The sequence below is a fragment of the Podarcis bocagei genome (assembly GCF_964188305.1).
Source record: "Podarcis bocagei genome assembly, chromosome: 1".
Lineage (NCBI taxonomy): Eukaryota > Metazoa > Chordata > Lepidosauria > Squamata > Lacertidae > Podarcis > Podarcis bocagei.
In genome coordinates this window covers 51,304,329-51,329,346 of record NC_138125.1, presented here as the reverse complement: position 1 = coordinate 51,329,346, position 25,018 = coordinate 51,304,329, and the positions used below count along the sequence as shown (strand labels likewise).

Sequence of the window (25,018 nt, the reverse complement as noted above, 5' to 3'; positions counted from 1 at the left end):
CTGGTTTCTTGGGAAAGGTATACTTAAATACCTTTTTTAACTCATTGTAGATCATTTCCCAGAAGGCCTTCACTCTTGGACAAGTCCACCAGAGGTGAAAGAATGTCCCTTCAGCCTCCTTACATTTCCAACATTTGTTATCAGACAGGTGATATATTTTTGCAAGCTTGACTGGGGTCATGTACCACCTATATATCATTTTCATAATATTTTCCTTCAGGGCATTACATGCCGTGAATTTCATTCCGGTGGTCCATAACCTTTCCCAGTCCTCAAACATGATGTTATACCCAATATCCTGAGCCCATTTTATCATGGCTGATTTGACTGTCTCATCCTGAGTGTTCCATTTAAGCAGCAAGTTGTACATTCTCGAAAGTACTTTAGTCTTTGGCTGAAGCAGTTCTGTCTCTAATTTCGATTTCTCCACCTGGAATCCTATTTTTTTATCCAATTTGAAAACCTCTTGAATTTGAGTGTAATGTAACCAATCTCGCACCTTATTCTTTAATTTCTCCAAGCTCTGCAACCTCCAATTGTCTCCAATTTTTTCTATTATTTCCCAATATTTCGGCCAACCGGCCTCCATATTGAGTCTTTTTCGGGCCTTAGCCTCCATTGGTGATAGCCATCTCGGGGTCTTATTTTCTAATAAGTCTTTATATTTTGTCCAGACAATAAATATTGCTTTTCTGACAATATGGTTTTTGAACATTTTGTGAACCTTTACCTTGTCGTACCACAAATATGCATGCCATCCAAAAGCATTATTAAACCCTTCCAGATCTAGGACATCAGTGTTCTCTAAAAGTAACCAATCCTTCATCCAGCAGAAAGCTGCAGCTTCATAATATAACCTTAAGTCCGGCAGGGCAAATCCCCCTCTTTCCTTAGCATCAGTTAGAATTTTAAATTTTATCATGGGCTTTTTGCCCTGCCAGACCAACTTAGAAATATCTTTCTGCCATTTTCCAAAACATTCCACTCTGTCCACAATCTGTAGGGTTTGAAACAAAAACAACATCTTCGGCAATACATTCATTTTTATAGCTGCAATTCGACCCAACAAGGAAAGTTTCGATCTTGACCAAATTTCTAAGTCCTTTTTTATTTCTGACCAACATTTTTCATAATTGTCTTTAAATAAATTCAAATTTTTAGCAGACAAATTAACCCCTAGGTATTTCACTTTTTTAACCACATTTAACTCTGTCTCTTTCTGAAACCCATCTGTTTCTAAAGGTGTCAGATTTCCCCCCAAAACCTTGGTTTTTTGCTTATTCAACTTAAATCCCGCCACCCAACCAAACTCATGAATCAGTTCTAAAACTCTTTTTGTACTAGATTCTGGCTCCTGTAATGTTAAAACCAAGTCATCTGCAAAAGCTTTCAGTTTATATTGTTTCACTCCGACCTGTATTCCTTGCACCAACCGGTCCTCCCTAATCATGTTCAGAAGCACCTCCAGGACTGAAATAAATAAAAGAGGGGATAAGGGGCACCCTTGTCGTGTTCCTTTTTCAATTTTAAACTCTTCTGTCACCACATTGTTCACTATCAGTTTGGCTTTTTGCTCTGAATAAATTGCCTCTATACCATTTTGAATCCCCACAATGGGGTGAGCTCCTATTGCTCAGTCCCTGCTCCTGCCAACCTAACAGTACGAAAGCACCTCAAAGTGCAATTAGATAAATAGGTACCACTCGGGGGAAGGTAAACGGTGTTTCCGTGCGCTGCTCTGGTTCGCCAGAAGTGGCTTAGTCATGCTGGCCACATGACCCGGAAGCTGTACGCCGGCTCCCTTGGCCAATAAAGTGAGATGAGCGCCACAACCCCAGAGTCGTCCGCAACTGGACCTAATGGTCAGGGGTCCCTTTAACTTTGGTTTGAATTTATCTTTAGTAGTGATACTGTTTTTCAAGCTCTGCTCTTCTGAATTAGCATTTTAACATGACACCTCTTGCAGGATATCAGACTGATGCTGTCATATATTACTATAGGTGATGGAAGCATGATTTCAGTCTGAATTGTACCCTCAGGAAGGTTTGCAACATAAAACACAAAAATCATCTTCAGAGGGAGCCCTATGTATAACGTGTTGCAGTAATCTACCCTAGAGGTTACCAGAGCATGGACAACAGTAGTTAGGCCAGTGTTTCCCAACCACTGTTCCGCGGCACACTAGTGTGCCGCGAGATGTTGCCTGGTGTGCCGCGGGAAAAATTAAAAAATTCGAAAGATAGCTTCATATCCGGAGAGGCGACCTTCAGGCGAGTTTTAATTTTAATTTTCCTTCTCCCACTTAATGCCCCACGCTCGCCCGAGCAGCTTGCAGTCCTCTGTAACCACGGCGACCCGAGGGAGGGGAGGGAACAGGGAAGTCGAGGGTGGCGGCGAGCCGCGATGACGTCAGTGGGCCGCGCCGCCTCGCCCTGGCACGGTGTGAGAGCCCTGGCTAGTGGTGCGAGCTTTGGAATAAGTGGGATCCGCGTGCGCGAGACCGAGATCGCGGGTAAGGAGCTCAGCCCTGGGCAGGAGGAAGCGGGGCCGCACGTGCGGGCCACATCCCCACTCGCATGAGGGGGCGGCGATGGCGACGGCCGGCAGCTTGCCTGCAATGCCATCCCTCGAGCAGGCGAGGAGCCCGGAGGCTACCAGATGCGAGTCCTCTTTCCCACCCTGCTCGGGAGTCCAGAGCACTTGGTCACATTCAGGATCTAGAGTGGGGAAGCGGGGCTTGTGTCTGGGCTGGACACATTGGGCTGCCTGTGCCGCTCGACCTGCGGGGAGAAATCAGGGTGGGAGTCACGACCGTGAGGCAGGGCTGCCAAGTGTGGCAGAAGAGGACACGGCCGTCGCACCTGTCCTTAGGTAGGAGCTTCTTCCGTGTCGACCTGCTGCCCTAAAGTCTTGGCTTTTTTCTTGGCTTTTTGGCGGTTGGCACAGAAGGAAGGCAAGGGGGAGGGGAAAAAATTGAAACTTACACTTTCGTGCGTCCCTCCCGGCATGACGCTGCGCGCTGACGTCACGGGGCTGTAATGGTGGTGTGCCTCGAGATTTTTTTCATGAAACAAGTGTGCCTTTGCCCAAAAAAGGTTGGGAAACACTGAGTTAGGCTATCCCTGTCCAGGTAGGGGTGCAGCTGGGCCACCAGCCAAAGCTGATGGAAGGCACTTCATGCCACTGAGTCCATCTGAGCCTCAAGCAACAGCAAAGGATATAGAAGTACCCCTTAGCTGCACACCCGTTCGTTTAGAGCAGGCATAGGCAAACTCGGCCCTCCAGATGTTTTGGGGCTGATGAAGGGAGTTGTAGTCCCAAAACATCTGGAGGGCTCAGTTTGCCTATGCTTGCTTTAGAGGGAGTGTAACCGCATCAAGAGCAGGCTATATCCCAGCCATCTGATATAGGGAACCACCCATTAACAGTGCCTCAAATTTATCTGGATTGAGCTTCACATTGTTAGCTCTCATCCAGTCCATTACTGAGGCAAAACAATGATCCAACACTGAAACTGCCATGCCTGCAGATGTAAAGGAGAAGTAGAGCTGTGTGTCATCAGCATATTGCTGACAATGTATCCCAAGCTCTGGAGGATCCCACTCCATGTTTCATGTAGATGTTAAACAGCATGTGGGTTAAAATTGAACTGCGAGTAACCCTGCATTGAAGGCTTCACAGATCTGAGCAACACTCTCCAAGCACCACTCTGTGAAAACGACCATCCAAGTAGGACTGGAACCACCACAAAGCAGTGCTACCCCCCAAAAAACCTCAGACAGCCACTACAGAATGTTATCCTGGTCGACTGAGAGTTCAAAGACAATTAACAGGAACACATACTCCTTGTCTCTCTCCCAACACAGGTCATTGTGCAGGGTGACCAAAGCAGCTATTGTGCCAAAACTAGGCCTAAACTCTGATGGAAGTGGATCTAGAAAATCCTGCTTCTCTCATCTGAGAGTAAGGAATTTATTTTGCAATAGGAATGTCTTTCTCGACTAATCTCTGATACAGTGGTACCTTGGTTCTCAAACTTAATCCGTTCTGGAAGTCTGTTCCAAAACCAAAGCGTTCCAAAACCAAGGTGCACTTTCCCATAGAAAGTAATGCAAAACGGATTAATCTGTTCCAGACTTTTAAAAACAACCCCTAAAACAGCAATTTTACATGAATGTTACTATCTAAAAAGACCATTGATCCATAAAATGAAAGCAATAATCAATGTTCTGTACTATAAAATAAATAAGACAGTATTGTAGATGATAAAAATTAAAATTATTTTTTCCCCTTACCTGCACTGATGATAATCATTGTTTGGATGGGGGGGGGGCTTTTATCCATTTCCACAGTCACAAAATCAATCAATCATAAAATGAAAAACAAGCTAGAGTCACAAAAATGAAATCCACAAAAATGCAAAAAATAGCAAGAACAAAAGCACCAAAACAAAAGCAGAAGCGGGAAGAAAATAGGCTTAATTATGATCGGGGGGGGGGGGGCTGAAATTTGCTGCGCAACAGTAAAAACAGAAGCTCAGGAGCATGTTCGGCTTCCAGGACAAAGTTCGAAAACTGGAACACCTACTTCTGGGTTTGTAGCGTTCAAGTTCCAAGTTGTTCGGAAACTAAGCTGTCTGAAAACCTAGGTACATGAATTTGTATCCTCCTATCACTCACATATGCCATTTCTCTATACAGTGATACCCCTAGATGCGAATGGATCCGTTCCAGAGCCCCCTTCACATCTAGAAGCAAACGTAACCAGTGATGGCACGTCTGTGCCCGTGCGCATTGCTTTTCGCAGCTTCTGCACATGTGCGTGACGTCATTTTGAGCGTCTGCGCAAGCGGCAAAACCCGGAAGTAGCGCTCTCTGTTACTTCCGGGTTGCTGCGGAGCGCAGCCCGAATGCGCTCATCCTGAAGCACATTCAACCAGAGGTATGACTGTACAGAACTTTTTAAAATGCCCCTGCCACAGGGGATGTGGTGGCAATAACAGCGGCATCCTGCATGGCCTTGTGGACGCAACGGTAGGTGATGACAGTAGCGGCATCCTGCGAAGTCTTGCGGTGGCAATGATAGATGGTGGCAATAGTAGTGGCAGCCTGTGAGGCCTTGTGGCGACACAAGCATTGGGGTTTGCAAGACCTCACTGTGGTGGCAAGAAGTGGCAGTGGCCTGCAAGTCGTCCTGGCGGCAGTGGGAGCTGGTGGTAGATGCTGTAGCATCTAACTTGCAGTCTACTTCTGCTTCTGTCACTGTCTCCTGCTGTCACCACAAGACCTTGCAGGCCGTCACTACTGCTGCCACCACAACAAGGTCTGGCAGGCTGCCGCCATTGCCACAACTGCCCACTACCATGGCAAGGCTTTGCAGGCTGCTGATTATTGTGCTACTGCTGCCGGGCTTCTTCTGCCCCCCTCCCCCACCATTGTTGATTCTGCCACCACCAGGCTGCTGCCGCTTCTGCCACCTAAGAGGCTTGCTGGCAGTCCCAGATTATTTGTAGTCGCTATGACTCCTCACCGTACTTTGGATTGTCCTGAATACCACAATATGGTAGAACCATAAGTCTAATTTGGATGCATTTTGGTTTGCTGAAACTGACCATGTGGTGATTGGTAATATCATCATTTATCAGTTTTAGACCCTTAAGTGCTAGCATTGTCTTGTTTGCCTCTGTGTATTTCCTTCCTTATTTAAGATGTTGTGATATATCAATATATCACTATATTTAGCTGGTGATATATCGCAATATTGAAAACCTGTTACTGCCCAGCCCTACTGCCTATCTGCAACCCTTCTTTCAAAACTTAATTTCAGCAGGTAGCGTGGTAAGGGGAGGCAACCATGCAGACTCCAGGGAAGGTTTCTTCTTCAGGTGCATATACGTGCTTTAGAAAATGACTTTGGGCTGATAACTGGGTGAAGTGTTAGTAGATGAAAACATATTTCCCAAATGGTAATGGTTGGTTATGGAAAGAGCTTTGAAAGTAGAGCTTTTTAAAGTTTCGACTTCCTGAATATTGGCTGTACTAATTTCTTTTCCAGTGATGCAAGCTCTGTTGAAAGCATAATGTAGACTTGGGAGTAAGATTGCATCTTGCTGCCCTTCACTCAGGACTCAACTTAAAAAACAAAAACAGATTAGCAAAATTTGCTGGTGTTTATGGGTTACAGGGAAAGCTATACTGAAGTGCTAGTTTGAGGATCCTCCTATTATATTGGTCTCTGTAGGCCAGTATAATAGACTGTTGTATCTCCTTCAATGCTTTTCAGAAGATTCTTCTCCATTTCTTGCTTTGATATGTGTGACTGCAGAAAGAAACACTGGAAGAACACTAAGAAGTAAACAACTCTGTTTTTCTTCTACATGCCTCCATAGGGAATTCTGAATAGATGGTACCTTTGAAAAGCTTATAACTTAGCAGGTAGCTACAAGTTCCTTTCCCAAGAGATGGGAGAGGACTTGGAGAGCTGGTATCAAGCTAATTCTTGGCCCCTTTACAGTTTGTCCCACCACCAGCCAGGGAATACTTCCTTCACAGACTGGATCCTCTCTTTCTTTTTGACACTTCCTGCCATTCTCAGTTTCTTCTTAAGATGTGAAACCATGAACCCCCTGCCATACCTGGTATTTCTGCTCCCCATATATATATGACCATTAACTCCTGGCTGTTTTACATTTCTCCAGGACTCTGGTGGAGCTGCCTCCATACTAAACCTTTGTGGTAAGCAGCCTCCCTTGTCTCTTGTTTACAATATCATTCACTTATACTGAAAGAAGTGGTCATTGTCTATACATAAAATCTGATAAAATATTTTAATTATCTCACAAACAATCTCAGTTTTCTTAAGATATTTGAATTTCATGACTTGAGAAATCAAATTTCAACATTTTTTATGTAATTCATCCTTTCATTAGACTTTGTATGTGTGTCCCTCAGGAATAAGTATTATACAAAATTATTTCCTAAGGGCAAAATTAGAATGATCAAGTGCTAGTGTAGTGTAGAACAGAAAATATCAAATACTGCTGTTTAGAATCCATCATATAAGTATGTACAGTGATGGGGAGCAAAAAGTCAGCTATTGAGTGCTTGGTAGTTTTCTACTCCAGTGTTAAAGAATTGTGAAGTTAGAGATGGTATGACCTTCTTCAGCAGTATTTGAGTACAAGTGCAGGGGATATTCAGCATGAACAAATGATTATAATTCAGTATTGGTTTACCAGTCTCTGTTTTCTGGCATTTAAAAAAGTGATCGTTGTTTTTGACCACTTCCCCTCCTTAAGAAGATTGTTCTGCATAAGCACATCAAAATTTCATTTTCAACATGAGTAGAACTGGAAGAACTCTTTTGACTCCGTTCATGGGTAAACTTTAAGTCTTCATATTGCTGGAAATAAATAGTCAGCAGAGGTGGAACAACTTGAGGGCATCCACTTTCAATTGTGCGTGTCTTGAATTGCACATCATTTCCAGTGAGATTGTTTCTTTGTGTAAACTAATAATACACCTAGAATTTTCTGCAATGATGTGGGGACTGTGACTAAATGTTAACCTTAATGCAATATCCTTGCCTGTTCTGTGTAGCACACTAAAAAAATATATCAGCCAGCCATGCATGTAGAGCTAGAGTCTGGGGGCTTATGTATTTACTTTTACTCAAGTGTCAGTGCCATAGTACACGTAAATGTGTATCACATTGGATATGAATGAACACATGTATAAATTGTTTCCTTTTCGAATGAAAGCAAACAGGAGCCAGATCTTTTTTTAGGGCTGTGGATGGACAACTTGCAGCTCCAATTTGTGAATCTAGATTGGGCACAATCTGGTTTTAACCATTCTAGGACCATTCTGAATCTGAATTTTGCAAATTGCCAGAAATCTGTATAGTGTATAGTGAAAGGAAAATAACCATAGCTTTCTTGTTTTTGACACAGGGGCATGAAATTTGGGGACATGGTAGCTCTTATAGAGGGGATTAACCCTGCCAAATTTTGGATCAATAGCACTAGGATTTTATCAGAGCCACCTTTAAATTTAGCTTTTTCCTAAAAAGATTTTAAAAAAGAATGGAATACGAGTGCTCAGTCACACCATTTCCCATAGAAGTGTATTTGCCCCATTCCAGAGCTCTGAGGTTTTTGTTTTAAAATAGGTTTGAGATACGAGGCACTGGTGTAAGGATCTGACTATCATAAGCAAGCAGCAGCATAGAGATAAAAATATACATAGGGACATGGAATTTGAAGATATCATAGCCCCTATAGAAATGATTAACATGTTCAATTGCAGGTGGGTAGTTCCAGGGATCTTCATGTTTGCCATCTTTACAGTTTATTACCCCTGCTTTTTCTTAAAAAAGATCCTGCCATGTTGAGGGCAGATTGCAAGCAGTAGCCATGAGTGAAGGGAAAATCAAAATACTATTTAATAATAATATTCACTGTGGTTAGCAATTGCAACAGTAGTAGTAATTCTGAAGTCAGAATGCTGGCTAACATGCACATTAATTTTGGCTGACTGGTTAATAATACAAAAGTTTTGTGTAAACCCACTAGGTTACACCTCCCAAGCTGCTTAGCAATTGCAGCTGCTCCCCTACCTCTTACTCCTCTCCTCACTCTAGCATTCTCCTTGTATGGTGTTGGAGAGACACTGTCTGGTTTTCTGAGATATTCCTTTGAGCTATAAATCTGTACAAATCTGTATGAACCTATTTGGGGAAAAACTGGATCCACGCTGTAATTTTACCTGCTTTTACCCAATCCAAGCAGGATATAAATCTGCTTGGACAGGCCTGATTTGGTTCAGAATTTAGACAAATCTGGTGCACAGGCCTAATCTTTTTACAGTTGATGTTTATCAGTATTTTAGAGAGGAAAGTAGAGATGTATGTACATATGTGCACTCTTTGTATCTATTCTGTGATTTTATTTTATTTTTTTTGCACCATGGGAATATGTGCTCTCCCTAACTTGGTTGACAGGATAGGCACAACTAGTTTAGTTTTGGATGTAATTGCAAACTATGGGTTACCACAAACTAGGACATATTCAGAGCATGTGAGGGGAGGAAGGAGTGGAAGGATGAAATAAATGTGTAATGACTGGAGTGTTTGAGCATGAAATACTGATCCATGATTTAGTTTTAAATGGTAACTGATGCAAACTGAAGAAATCTTTTTAAAATGTATGCAACTAATGGAGGGTGACCAGAATTTTTGACTTCTGCTTAGTGCATAAAAATAGTACAACCTGACTCTGAATATTGAAAGCACAGATTTTTATTTTATTTCACAATGGCAACTGCAAGGAGTTGCAGGAAGGAAAACTGGACCATTGCTGTTTGATGCTGCTTTGAATAGTGACTATTAGAAGGAAAAAAGAATGTGCCAGTTTGGGTGGGATCATCACTTGTTGACTGCAAATTCAGTGTGCTCCCTCTTGGAGCCTTGTTATTTTCCTGATTATGCCAGGTGCTGCTGCTAGGTTGGAGAGGACCATATATGTATGGCTGAGCAAAGTGAGGACTTTGGTTAAACTTGCCCTTTTGCCATTCTTATATGACATTCTATTTATTTTGTAATTTGATAACTCCCTTCGATAATGAGATCTTGTATGACATTTAGTATACAAGTTGAAGATGCTTAATGTCCAGTTAAGGTTTCAAACTGATTTTAACTCTTGAAAAAAAAGTGTAAACTGCTTTTAAAGATGAATTCTAATGCAGTGCATTTCATTTTGCACTCAGTGCCATCATCTTGTTATAACCAGAAGCTTTTGTTTGTTTCATTTTGCCTTATCAGCAGCTAGGTTTTTGTTTTTTAAAAAAGCTTGATGGTGTAATTCAGCATATGCACAGTTTATATGAACTGTAATAGCACATGCAGTGCTGTGCTGCTTTCTGGCTGCTGATTTGAGCTCATTTTGTAGTTTGCTATTTTCTTAAAAGAAATCTGAAGTGCCTTTCAGTAACAATGCTAAGTTAATAACTATAGCATCCATTAGAACCCTTTTCAGGAGGTTTTTCCCCTCAAGCAATTTACTAAACACTAGTTTTAAGTAGAGCATAAACTTGATCAAGTAAACATATCCTTTGTTGGCACTGCCTTCTGAAACTTAAACTCTTAACAGATTAGTTAAAGATATATAAAACTTATGGGATAGGTTGCATTTACCAGCCAATTTCTGTTTGTAGAAATTGCTCTGGATTATGTTCTGTCACAACTTCTTTATACGATAGTGAACAAGGATGCATGCATTGGATTAAAGAAGCAACCTGCTTTTGCTCTAAACATATAGCTGGTTTGGATTGTTTATTTTTCCCTGGAGGGATTTGCTTTTTGAAAGGCTGCACACACTTTGGCTTTGTAAAACAAAGTGCATGAGCTTGCTGGTGGTGGGGATGTGATACTGAGTTTATACAACAGCCTCTGTGTGGGCCAAAATGGATGAGAGATCCCTTAATGTTTATATTTTTAGCTAAGAGTAGCTGTTGCATCCCACACCCCCATTAGATTATGGCTGCAATATTGTGAAAGGTGGAGTTAACGATTTCCTTAATCTAAATCTCTCCCAGAGATTGCTATTTACCCCACTGGGAAAAGCCTACAGGGACTTGTGTTTCCTGTGCCTTAATCAGTTTTGCCTCTGTTTTGCAAAGGGAATTATAAACTGACCCTCTAAAAGAGAACATTATGTTGAGAGCAAAGTAACTGTTCCTGATAACAGTTAAGTGTGTCAAATACAGTTGAACCTCGTGTTATGGACGGGATCTGTTCCGGAGGCCCGACCGTAACACGGAAGTGACGCAAGCCGAAGTGCTGTGTCTGTGCATGCGTGTGGCGTGATTTAGAGCTTCTGCGCATGTGTGAGCGGCAAAACCTGGAAGTAACCCATTCTGGTACTTCCGGGTTGCTGCGGGACGCAACATGAAAACACGTAACCTGAAGTGGATGCAACATGAGGTATGACTGTATCTGAAATGATTATACTAATATGAAGCATTATCATAAACATAATACAATACTACAAACAGGGTGAAATTTCAATCTGAATACCTGCAGAATCATCCAATCATATAAGTGGGGGAAAAGTACTTGCATGTGAGAATGCAAAACAACAACAACAACAAAACACCTGGAGAGAGAGAGAGGACGTAACTAGGGTTGTTGTTTTGCTTGTTAGGTAAAATGAGGGCCATTCTTAAAATTATATTGAGTATAGTTGCACTGGCTGCCTGGTGGAAATCTAAGGCAGTATTACTAGCAGGCCCCTCTACCCAACCGTAGATATTGTATATAAAAAGGCTTTTGGGTGTTGAACTGCTGGAATGCATTGTTGTTATTGTTTATTAGATTTAAGGTAACCTTTACAATTTAGATTTCCACATTGTCCTTATATTCAGCAGAAGAGAGAATGTTCCAACTGTGGACAGCTGCTGCTCTAAGGACTTAACTCTAGCAGTGTGCCAGTCAGGCTTCACATATGTTGCTTCAACACTCTTGGACTCTGCCACTATGGGGGTGTCCTTGCAGTAAGATCCTTCTATTCCAGGGTCCTTTGAGTATTAGAGTAGAAAGCTTGGCAGTCTTGTTGGGAGCTGCAACATAGACTTTGAATCAATACAGAGTTCCTTTAAGTAATGGTGGTTACCACTTGCCTTGACTGAGTTTCTATTTTGGTGCATATTGTCCCTGGGAAAGCTGCTACCTATCCTTCACTTGTTGACTGATTTTTACAGAATTGTCAAAGGTTAAGTAGAAGAAAACAAGAAAAACACTATTAGATCAGCCCAAAGGCCCATCCAGTCCAACATTAAGTCCCCACAGCAGCCAACTAGATGCCACTGGGAAGCCCACAAGAGCACATTAACCCAGCAAGTAGTATATCCCCATAACAACTGGTAATCAGTGTTATACTGATGCTGATATTGAAGAAAATATATATGCTATCATGACTCATAGCCACTGATAGCATTGATTATTAAAATTCTATTTTTCCATAAGAAAATGAATTTGTTTTCTTTTCATTAGGATTTTCCAATGCTATTTGAATATCGGGCAAGAACTACAAAAGAAGAAGAAAAAGTTGTATTATAGGTTTGATATGTTGTGCTTACGTTGAAGCCTGTTACAGATAGGTAGCCGTGTTGGTCTGCCATAGTCAAAATAAAAAAATTCCTTCCTGTAGCACCTTAAAGACCAACTAAGTTAGTTCTTGGTATAAGCTTTCGTGTGCATGCACACTTCTTCAGTGCACACTTCTTCAGTGTGTATCTGAAGAAGTGTGCATGCACACGAAAGCTTATACCAAGAACTAACTTAGTTGGTCTTTAAGGTGCTACAGGAAGGAATTTTTTTATGTTGAAGCCTGTGTTTAATTCAATAGAGCTTATACGTACCGTATTTTTCGCACCATAGGACACACTTTTTCCCTCCTAAAAAGCAAGGGAAAATGTGTGTGCGTCCTGTGGAGCGAATGCGGGGGGGGGGGGAGGCAGGTGGGAAAAGCCCCCAAGAGCCACACACAAGCTTCGTGCGCTCTTGCAGGCTTTTCCCCAGGAGGGAGAAGGGACTGCCTGGCTGCATCAGTCCCTTCTCCCACCTCCCAGAAAAGCCAGGAGAAGCCGCGCAGCCCCTTTAAAGAGCTGGCGGCTTCTGACGGTTTTGCGGGAGGTGTGGGAATCCCCCCCACCTCCCAGAAAAGCCAGGAGAAGCCGCGCAGCCCCTTTAAAGAGCTCATGGCTTTTGCCGGTTTTGCGGGAGGTGGGGGAAGCTGCAGCAGTTTCCCTCCTCCCGGGCTCCCTTTGAAGCAGCAAAGTGGGAGGGGAGCAGCTTACACTCGTGTAAGCAGCTCCTCTCCCACCTTCCTGCTTCAAAGCAACCACGGTGGAGGGAAGGAAGGGGACCATAGATCCTCTGCTAGCGAAGGCAGTGGATTCCCTCCTCCCAGGCTCCCTTTGAAGCAGCAAAGTGGGAGGGGAGCAGCTTACATTTGGGTAAGCAGCTCCTCTCCCACCTTCCTGCTTCAAAGCAATCACGGAAGAGGGAAGGAAGGGGACCATGGATCCTCTGCTTGTGGCTGCAGAGGATTCCCTCCTCCTGGGCTCCCTTTGAAGCAGCAAAGAGGGAGGGGAGCAGCTTACACTCGTGTAAGCAGCTTCTCTCCCACTTTCCTGCTTCAAAGTGGAGGGAATCCACTGCAGTTGTGAGCAGAGGATCCATGGCTCCGCTTCCTTCCCTCGAAGCAGGGTGCGGGGGTGCAGGGGGGAAAGAGGGCAGGAAATAGATGCCGGGCAGGAAGACACAACCACACTTTGACCACTGGAAAGTCCACCTCAGCCTCCCCAGATTTCCACTGAGACGGCTAGGCTAATCTTGATAGCCATAAGTCAGGTTCAGCATTATTAACTGGACTTAGATAAGCCATGGTTCCCCTTCCTACCCTCCTCTGAGGCTCGATTCAAAGCAGCAAAGTGGACAGGAGCCTCCCGCTTTGCTGCTTTAAATAGTTTAGTGCAACATTTGATTCAGAATATTTTTCTGTGTGTTTTCCTCTTCTAAAAACTAGGTGCGCCCTATGGTCAGGTGCGCCCTATGGTCAGGTGCGCCCTATGGTGCGAAAAATACGGTATGTTCATATATCACATTTTCCTATGGATATGCACACTAAATTCTATACAGTAGAATACTGAAGCTAGAAGTGTTTGTTGAATATTTCACACACAGTAGTGTTGGCCTGGACATTTTTGAAATACCTGATATTATAGACTTGATTCAGAGCTATTCTGAGCCAGCGCTGCAGCTTGGGTGATGGAAAACTGGTGTGCCCACATAATGGCCCAAGTTGCAAATCATGGTACCATCAGTATTAGTTAGTCACTTTTCTTAAAAAGTAATCCAAAGTGACTTAAAACCATTTGAGAACAAAAGTAAAATACAACAATACAAATTAAGAGGCTAAAAATACAGCTAAACAAAAGGCAGGGCAAAAAGTCCAGCCCCACTAAAAGAGGCCACAATACCACTTTCATAAGGGCCAGAAGCCCAGGTAAAGAGAAAGTTATTTGCCTGGTGCCTAAAACTTGATAGAGATATCACCAGATGGCACCTGGGTAGAACATTCCACATTAAACAATAACTTAAGACAATTTGGTACACATTGTTTTGACGTTCCTATGGCACTCCTATTTTATTCCTCCTGCTGCTGTGCTGCAAATGAATCAGGCCAGAGTCTGACTTGTCATGTTTAAATCTGAGTTCATGGCTTGTTTCTCCCAAACAAATTATGAGTGGTAAGCCAAGAACAAACTAGGGAGTAAGTTCTAGACTTTATTGACAAATTGAAAATGACAAATCACCAAGTCCAGATGGTACCCATCTTACAATTCTTAAAGAAATCTAATGTGAAATTGCTGGTCTTCTAACAAAAATGCATAACATGCCACTGAGTATGGTCTCTTTCCCAGAGAACTGCAGCTAATAAGCCACCATTTTTTTAAAGGTCACAGCTCCCCATGTTGGGCAAAAAGATTATTGCAGTGCAGGGGTTTGGACTTGATGACCCTTGTTGTCCCTTCCTACTGTACAATTATTTCTCTCCTCCCCCCTTTAAAATCCAATTATGTGAGTGTCTGTTCCTGGTAACTTGGTGGGACACATTATAAAAAGATAAAATTGTTGAGTATATAGAAGAACAATTCTTTGCTGGAAAAGAATTAACAGGGCAAAGTTAAATTCTGTCTTGCTAAGCTTGTTTTTTTGAGTGTGCACATGTATAGGTATAATCTGGTATTTATCTGGAGTTTCAAAAAAGTTATTGCAACTTTTCAGCAAAGGTTGCTGAGCAAACTTAGCAGTCATGGAATAAGATGAGACTTCCTTTTATGAGTTGGTAAAGAACAAGAAGGTGCAAGGAGGAATAAACAGACAGTTTTTTAATAGAGGAATGTAACCTGTGTCAGAAACTCAGATATATAAATTAGGCATCAAATGGCTCCTTAAACCTAGGTTACAGTCGCCACAACAGAATGTCTACTTGCCAGGGTTTTGGGCTAAATGATCCTCAGGATTCCTTCCAATGTTACAATCCTATGATTCTGTTAGCTCATCTACATTACTTGACTGTACTGTATCTTGCTCTAACAGCAGTTCATTTGTCCCAGTATTCAAGAAGGAGAAGCACACAAAGTAGAAATGGAAATGATATTAATTATTGGACTAAGGCAGAGGTTTTTTAACTGTGCTTTGTGAGTTTCATTTGGGTGGTGTGTGGAAAGGCTGCAGCACAGACAACTATATGTGTACTCATCCCTGTGCTTAATTTCCTTAATGTGATGATGGAGGATTGCATGCGAGTCTGCTGACTTGATGGAGATGTCAGTCACCAATCGGCAGCCAGAAATCGTATAGTCGCAATTGGACCCACACCAGTAGCAAAATGTGCTTGGTGCATAGGGAATTTCCAACACTGCACAACATGTGGGATGTTACGATATAGAAGCAATGCAGCCGCGAGCAGCTGCTAGCATGAAAGCAAAACATAATGGGAATGTTGGGACTGTTCCGTGGGAACAGAGGGACAGTCTATTCACAGTGCTGAGCACCGGATTTAGCTCAGAGTGTAATTTGAGCTGTACAGGAAGTACAGGAGGTGGAGTTTGTAGAGAGCAGACGTGTTTCTCTGTAACGCTGCAAAGACAGAAATAAAGGCATGTAAATACATTTCTGTCTATCTCTTTCCCCTGCCTGGGGGCAGGGAAGAGTGGTGTATTCTTCTCACGTTTGAGGAGGATCAACGATCTTGACCTAGCCTGGATCCTGCTTGGGAATGCAGACAGGGAGGTCAACAGGAGATCAAGCCAGGTGCCTGAAGAGTAGCCAGTTTCTCCTGAGAGGCAAGATTTCCTGACATGGGATCTCCGTAGGAGGACTTGTATTAGAGCCAATGCTTTTTAACTGGCATAAATGGCCTAGAGTGAGGGGTAAGCAATGAGGTGGCCGGATTTGCTGATGTCAGAGTGATTTTGTGTGGTTAAAACAAAAAATGTTAGTGAATAACTCTGAAACAATCTCTCTAAACTGGATGACGGGACACAAGAATAAAGATGTTAAATCAAATTATTCCCCAGGACATTTTGTTGGACATTAGTTAAATTTCTGATGCAAACTTAAATTGTCCAAAGCAGGTTACTCTTATTTGCATAGAAGATGGACATGAAATAAATGCTTAAGTAATTTTTTTTGGAAAATGTATACCTTAACCCATGAAATATTAAATTTCCACCAAATCTGTGCCTATTCAATATATGAGTTGCACAACAATTAGTTGTTGCTGTTCACAGAATTGACTCAAATTATCACATTATTAAGCTGTTAAATTCACAGCTGGATCAAAGAGAAGTAGTCCCTGCCCCACGTATAATGTCAGTTTCCTATTTTCAGGAAGTAAGTAAGAGAATTTTAAAGTGCACTGCTTTAGTTTTAATTTCAGCAGAATTAATTATAACGTTGTGATTATTACCTATATGGCATGCTTATTAAAACTAATGACTGACAAGGCTTTCTATATTTATGAAGTTTAGAATATTGCTCACATGGTCATCTAAAATTCTTGCAGAGTAGATATTATTTGTACTAGGCTATGCTTGGCTGTACCCTTTTTCTTGTTATTTTTATCTCCTGCCCTGTATACCTGAAGGAGAACCTCTACCCACATCGTTTAGCCCACTGAGGTTCAGCACTGAGGGTCTTTTGGAGGTTCTCTCACTGTGAGAAGTGAGGTTATAGGGAACCAGACAGAAGGCCTTCTCAGTAGTTGAAATATGATAAAATGGTTTTCTTGGGCTTTTTTGTAATTACTTTCATGATGTCTTGAATTGCAAATGTCCATGTCTTGGATTTCAACAGTACTAAATGTTGCTCTGGAAAGTTTGCCTAGTTCAGAGAGAACAAGAAAACTTTAGCAGGCCATTGTTCTGTTCTTTGCATGGCTTGAATTGTTCGGTGCTGGCTATTAAGTAAACTTCATTGACATAAGTTTTAAGTGAATGGTTAAAATGCCGCATTTTCATACTCTTCTTGCCCCCGCCCCCTGTAGTAGGAGCATGCGGGGTTATAGATGAGACCTGCGGGTATAGGGTGGTATATAAATTTAATAAATAACTAACAATAACAATAATATGAAAGCAAATGAAGTGGATCATTTTTGAGTATTTCTGTCAGTACCTTGGATATTGGAATCAATTACTTTCTTAACAGTTATATAGATGAACATAGACAAATAGAATCCTTGCTTGTGAGCCACTGTGGAGAGGGGTTAGCATTTAGAAGAATTGACATAACCCCCTCTGAGCCCATGGGATAGAATGGAAATATATAAATTAAATAAATAATAAAGCCACATGTATAAATGCTCTCTGAGGAAAGTATTTTTTGCATGTAGAAAGCCCGTAAGTTTGAGAGAAGGGTTATAGGCTAGCTTTCTCAGTTGTATATGCATGCAGGGAGTAGTTTCTCTCCCCCTTGCCTCCTATAAGCATTCAGGCATTCAGACTAGTCCAAGTGGCATAATCCAAGAAAATGCACACTGCTTGATCTGTATGCGTAGATTAGCTTTTACTCCTCCTTGCATTTATTAACAAGAACTCCCCCCCTCCAAGGAGCTCAGAGCAGCTTGTGAGACTCGTGAGAACTATATAAAATATTAACATAGTAAGTGCGGAATAGAGAGAGTCTTGTTCCACAAAGATGAACTGCATATCTGAGCAGGAGTTTGAACACAGGTCTAGTCTCACTTGCTTCTGGGAGAATTCCATTTGCGTCTGGGCGGACCTCTGTGGAAGGGATTACAAAACAAGGGTATAGAGGCAGATAACACCACTCTGTTAATTGTGCCTTGAAGGAGCATGTCAAGGCTTTGCTTGGTTGCCTATAGAGATAATGCTGATATGTATGAAGAGTTGGTCTCCTAAGAGCCCAAATTATTTAGCTTGCATTGTGCCTGAGAAGTAAAAAGGTGGGTAGGTTGCCATCTCAGGAATAGTGACTACAGAAATTAATAAATTGCCATGTAAGGAGTAGGGAAATTGGTTACAGGCTTTGGCTGGATGATGAAGTAAAACACTGGCATGAAAGTTTTGAATAAATAAGCAGGTGACATCATTCAGTTGCTGCATCTTATGCTAGGATGGGTGGTGATGGGGGAGGCACCCATCTGAATGTGTGGTATCACAGTGTCCCCAAGTGGCCAAGCAGGAAAACTGCAAACTGAATCTGACATTGTAGGTTGGTTTGACATACTGATATAGGTAGTAGCTATTGTTGCTTTGTCCAGTATGGCATCACTTGTATAAGGGTTTACTGTCAACTATTTTAATGATTTTATACAAGTGTGTGTAATATCATTTTAATTATGATTTTGTGTTTGTAGCATGCTGCTTAATGCTTAATTCTTAATGCTGGAATGAATACATTTTATGCTCTAGATTCTTCCTTGTTTAAATTACTTCAAATTTGAAGTGGAAAGTTTTATGCTTTGCTTCAATTTTAAAGCACCAAATAATTTTGCAACAGGATATCATGGATACAATATGGATTTTTTATCATAGAATTTTGAATTCTAAGAGAACATTCACCAACTGTTCTCCAAAGCAACTATATATTTATATCCTAATAAGAGCTTGTGGTTTTAGTAAGAAAGTAGATCTCAAAATAAAAACACAGGAGTTTTGAATTACTTGGTGTGAGTTCCGAGCCCCAGGTCTTACAAGATTGCACTGTGATGGCAACCTCGGAGGCAGCAAATGTTTTGCTGTAGTTGCTTGACACATGGATTCATTCTGGCTACATCTTTTTAAAAATTTTGCAAAGTTGTTACTGAAAGCAAGTATAATGCTTTCATTTACTTTTAAACATTAATGTTGTTTTTGTTTGTTTGTTTGTTTGTTTATTAAATTTGTCTCTGCCCTTCATCTGTCGATCTCAGGGTAGTTCACAGCATAAAAATGCAAGATAATAACAGTAGTGGTGTGCTTTCAGAACTAAAGAAAGATTGTAATTCTGAAATGCTATGTTTTTAGTCGATTAACATTTTATTGTATCAAGAAAAAATGATTTCTCCTTTTTAGTGTGATCTGTTGCTTACGTCTGTTTTCTGGAGTTATAGCCAGCTTAGTGACCTAAGTACGTCTTGTTAAGTATTAACCACCTTCCTTTATCTGTTTAGACTTCCATTCCAAAAATGGTAAGTAGAAGGAAAAAAGCTGCTACTATTCCATGACTGCCTGTGTAAGGGGCTAGTGAAAGCTCACACAGTGCCAAAAAGCATTGGGAGTTAAACTACAGGAGGTGAAATATAAGGTAGACAAAGAAGTGGGAAGTTACTACATACTTAACACATCGAGACTCTGATTTAATACTGTGTATGCGTGTATGACTAGAGTGAGGCTGTGAAATACATAGTGCAGATTGTCTATTTTAAGATTCTGGCTGATGTAGTGGGCCTCTCAACTGAGGATGTAATGGAACATGGAGGCCATTATTGTCCTGCATGTGAATTATATGGATAGTGCTGCAGAAAAACAATGAAGGATAGTCAATCAGAATTACAACACAGACTACTGCTGTAATGCCATAGTGCTAGGCATTTGAATGCAGGGCTTTTAACAGAGAACTCCTGCAAATGATTGTGCATACTGGTTCAAAGTTGCATGATAACTGGGTCTAGAGGGTCCTTCTTTTTCAGGCCCTGGTTATTGATTACCCTTGGTTTTGGTTTTTGCAGGGGGTGTGGGTAGTTAATTATACCAGTTGTTATGCTTCTGTGAATCACAGCTCTTGTGGAAGTGGAAGAAAATCTTTGGAATGGATGTCACCTTTATCTTGCTCTTTTACCCTGATGTTTACAAGGGCTCTTCTGCAATAAGATGATGTTATTGACTTGGTTCATTTTCAAAATAAACTATGGTTTAATGTGAATGAGGACAAACTGTGGCTTCTGTTTATGAATGGTTTGGAGTGAAGCAAGCCCCTAGCCTCAGTTGAAATGCCTCAAAAAGTCAATGCATGGCTTCTTTTGTTAGCAGCATGGCAGAAGCAAGGCATCAAGACCAGTATAAGAGAACTAAAACTTCTGAAGTTGCTAGTAAGTTTGCTCAAAGAGAAGAAAATACATTATGTGTTATAAGTAGTATCCATTCCACTTACAAGTGTATTGTCTTGCAAGAAAGAATAAATCCAAATCTGCTGCATAAGGTCTCTTACAATTTAGTTGCAGTTTTCTAAAGTTCAAAACAGCACTGTCTAAACAAATGTGCTACTTTTTAGTGTTTTTTGTCATTTCTATACATGCAGTTGCTGAGAGACTATTCCTTTGCAAGTTGCTGAAACATTATAATGCTATTAACTGACTTGAAATTCAACACCAACTCATTTAAGCTTTACCTCAATATATGTTACTAGCTTTAAATCACAAAATATAACTTCATTTTGTTTCTTTCCCCACAGACTATAAAAACAAAACATCTGTGACATTAGAACTTGGATTGTGCATCTTCAGTGATAATTGTTTTACAGTTTTACTGTTGGAGAAATGCTGTGAGAAGCACAATGTGGTGAATCAAAGACACAGAAACCTTGGAATCTTTGTACTGATTGAGGAGTTACAATGTTTGCTTTGTGAACAAAAACTATTTGGTAGTGGATAGAACTTCTGAAAATGCGGCCATGGACTGGCTCCTGGCGTTGGATTATGCTCATCCTTTTTGCTTGGGGGACCTTGCTGTTTTACATAGGCGGACACTTAGTACGAGACAATGAACACCCAGACCATTCTAGTCGTGAACTATCAAAGATATTAGCAAAACTTGAACGATTAAAACAGCAAAATGAAGACTTACGACGAATGGCAGAGTCTCTCAGGTAAGTTGATAAAAACTTTCTCAATGCGGGTATACTGTACTGAAGTTGCATTTTCTCTGTGTTAATGTAAAGGACAAAATACTTTTTTGTCCTGGCATGTGTCTTTTCTGAGGTTGAAGGAGGTGGTGTGGTGGTATAGTAGTTGGCTGTTTGTATTATATTTGTGGAAGCTAGTGGATAGTGCAACTTTAATGTTCCTTTTAAGATCCATTAATCTCAGGTAAAAACTGTAACCCCTAATTCTAACTTTCTCCAGTACTTAGGACCAGGCCCGTGGAGAGGAGGGGCACAGCCAGGTACACTTGCACTGGGCCTCAGAGGACTAAGCCTGCCAGGCACTGGCTGCTTTTTTTCTTGAGTTTATAACTTTATTCTAACAAGACTCCTGCCCTCGGCTTCAGATAAGCTCTGCATAGGCCTCCTTGGGGCTTTATCTCCCTCTAATCAACAATTTATGATATACAGTCTGTTTTCCCCAGCATACTTGCTTACATTCCTTTTACTTGAAGAAATAGTTCTGTTAGATTATCTTCCAGTTATCATGGCTTGGAGACTCAGTGCAGGTTTTTGCCCCCACCCCAGCTTAACGTTTGAATCATCCTGAGCGAAACTGATTTTTCAGTACCAAGGTCTTTCCTTAAGCCAGTACAGGAGGGTAAGAGACTGGAATATAAGAGACACCTGGTTTTATTCCCCATACCTGCTAGATACAAATGTTGGACTCTTTAGAAGTGGGAAATGCCATGTTTGGTAGTCATTGTCTCAGGATCATGTACCTGGCTAACATATGGAACAGAAAGGGTAGTAATAAATAACTTTTTTACTATACCTACTTGGTCCATCAGGACCTGTAAAAGAACCTGAACATGTTAATAAATGGAATTGAAATATATATATAGTGAGGTAGCCCAACATGCAATGAACAATGATTTTTTCATGTTGGTAAAATAGTAAGCAGGTTGTGAAGAACTTCAAATGTCCATTCCAAATTGGATATCCATAGAAATGGGATCTATTGTAAGGATTTGTAAATGTGTAGACACTTGGGTTTTATAAGTAAAAAGGGAATGGTAGGTTTTCTGAGGGTCCCCGAAGACATTGAGTATCCTGGCAAGAAAAACAACCCTGCAGCATAAAGTGTTGCATGATTGCTTTTCTCAAATGAGGATGATTCCTGTCAGTTGAAGGTTGCACGCAGATGATAGTATTCTGCTGGGGGCTGAATTGTGTTGCAACAGAAGACTGAACAGTCTGATACTTCTCTCACTTTCTAGTTAAATATTAGATTTTTAGCTCAGTTTTGAGGGTAGAGAACATCTTCAGCTGAACCCAGCTGTGGACTGAGTTTCAGAGTGTATCTGTGGAAAGGAGAAAATTTTCCCAAGAATTTTCAGTGAGTGGTGGCTTGCTTTAAATTTAAAAAAGAAAGTGTTGGGGAGAGGGGACTGCATTTTTAAAAAGCATCATAGCTGTCCTCAGGACCCTGCTATGCAGGAGATGGATTGGATTACCTTTAAAATGAAATGACTGGGAGTTGCAGCAGTAGTCTCCATGTGGCTATGATGCTACTATATGCTGCTTTCCTCTGCCCCTCACCCAGGCATCTTAGAGATTAGAGCACCTCAGTGGTCAAAACTACTCAACTCTTGCATTTAGCCATCCAGGCACTGCCACTGACTACTGCTTCAGTTCAGCCACAGACTCAGCTGGCAATATTCAGCATTTAGTTTCCATTTTTTCTTGTTGTCATATATAACATACCTCACTGCCCAAAGCAGGGTTTGCAACAGGAATTTCCCTACAAAAGAGGTGGTTTTGGGGATAGCACTACTTAAAATATATTCCCACACACCCCATCAGCCCTGATGGTATATTACTAGTACTATGAGTCTGAGTAAGAGCAGGACTAGATTTGTAGTTCATGGTTCTTGTCCCCAAGGGCAGTGTCTTGGGGAAAATAGCTGCAGGTGTCTTAAATGAGCAGAGGAATGGCGGGGGGGAGGAGGGGCTAATCCATGCCATCTTTCCCATCCATTAGTCTGTTCAAAGTCCTTCCCTGTTTGTCTGCAGCTGTTTTCACTGATAACGGAAGAGCCATAGAGCTGTACATAACATGTACCTCAGCCTTAATATTTTACGCGTGATGGGGGACAGGAATAGAGATGTAAAGTGTGTGTGTATGTGTTCGTAGTTTCTGTTTTCCCCCAAGAATGCTTTTAATTTGGGGCACCACTGAAGGAAATTTGAAAAACGTTTTGTAATTAGTGATTTATTTATTTTTATAAAAAAGGAAAGCTTTTCTCCACTCCATATGTGGTGCGAATACTTTATGTAAGACAATGCCATATAGCATTAGAGAATGACGGTTCCTATGTATATACTTCAGACCTAATGCACCACTCTGATTTAAGATTCATTTCTGCAGAGGGTACTGCCATCTTCATGAGACTGCCAAACTAGGTGTTCATTGCTTGGGGTTAGGGCGACATTTGATTTAATTTGGAACTGCTTGAAAGCAAGTAGCGCTGTACATTTTATAAATATGTAAAATATTAGTTTTCTATGGTTACAAATGATGCTTTTATGAATCTAAAGCAATAATGTTGTTTGGCTTTAATAAGAAAGTCAAATCTAAAAGGCTTTCCCTCCCCATAAAAAGTGAAAAGTGATATATTTTCATAGCTTTAAAATTTATGGAAATCTTGTATCTCTATGCAGAGAAGGAATAAAGTTTTTCTTCAAGTGCTTACAAAAGAGACAAATTAATTTAACATTTCTGTACTAGCCACTACCCAGTGATATTTTTCCACATGAAGAAACACTCTTTAATTCAAGAGTAGCTTTCTGCATAACACACGTAATCTGTACAAGATTTTAGAAAATCAGGATAATTATAGAGAAAGTTCTGCATGCAAAAGTTTCATGCCACTAATTTGGCATATAGCTTTTACATGACTAGCATGCACAAGCAGATTTTTTTCCTCTGCCATTTAGCTTTCTGCATTGTGCTCATTATATGTTAAATCTAGTGTTACATTTAGATATTTTTACAATATGATCGAAAAGACCATGCTTTTAAATATGTATTCTCTTGATTTTAATGCTTGTGGCTTCATTTTATTGCATTTTATCCTGCCCTTTCTCCAAGGAGTTCAGAGCAGTATTCTTCCCCTCCTTCAGTTTATCTTTAAACAATACTATTAGCTGGTTTTCCTGACCATCAAGCATATCAGCCCATTATGTGCTAATACCAAAAGAACTTAGAGATATTGCCTATTTAAACAATCAAATGCTTTGGCTGTGTTCAGCATCAGAAGAACAGTAGGTTCTGGATGTGATTGACTCCAAAAATTGTATTGAGAACCCTTCTATAATAGGGAAGGCTGTGGATCTTTGCCTTATGAATCCAACTTGATCATGGTAGACATAGTTGGGTAAAATTTTTGAAAGCCTACTGGCCAATATGCCTGTAAATAATTAAGCAGCCACATTAATCAATGAAATAGTTTAAGGAATTTGGCCTCTCTTCTGTATGTCAATAAACAATTTCAGAAGGGAAGGCTAATGAATCTGCTGGGACCAGAAGCATTGTGGAGCTTCATATTTTTGATCCCATTTTGGATTTCTGCTAGAGTAAAAGATTGATCTAATGATTCCTGGTGAGTCTGGTTAAATCCTGGAATTACATTTTTTTCCTAGGAGTTTTGTGAAGATTTGGGAATCCAATGGTTCAGTGTCAGAGAGTTTTGTATATATATTTTTAAAATTCCTCCAAAATTTCTTTTTGTCTATAGGTTCCCCCCCCACCTTTTGCCTTTTAACAGTGCATTACTCATTTTGCTTGCTATATGTACTTGTTTCACTAGGAGGGCAGAATTTTTGTTGTTGAATTCCTAATAATATTGCTTTATCTTCTGAAGTAAATAAATACCTGTGGGATTTCTAGAGATCTAGGTTCTGTTCTTTTTAAAAAAAGTTTTCTGTACACTCTGGTTGTGAACATGATCTGTGCTGGAGGCACATCTGCGCAAACATGTGACGCGATTCTGTGCTTCTGGGCTTGTGCGTGATATCATTTTGTGTT

The 25,018-nt window shown here is 40.9% G+C and overlaps 1 protein-coding gene across 2 annotated transcripts in view; it reads left to right on the top strand.

The window, feature by feature from the left end:
- Window positions 1-25,018, top strand: part of FUT8 (fucosyltransferase 8) — a 94,987-nt gene that overhangs the window by 13,664 nt on the left and 56,305 nt on the right. For both annotated transcript variants that reach the window (XM_081164987.1, XM_081164988.1), the window contains exon 2: window positions 20,521-20,934. In XM_081164987.1, the coding sequence (XP_081021113.1) occupies window positions 20,732-20,934 (203 nt within the window). In that variant the 5' untranslated portion in view covers window positions 20,521-20,731. The remainder of the gene's footprint in view (window positions 1-20,520; window positions 20,935-25,018) is intronic.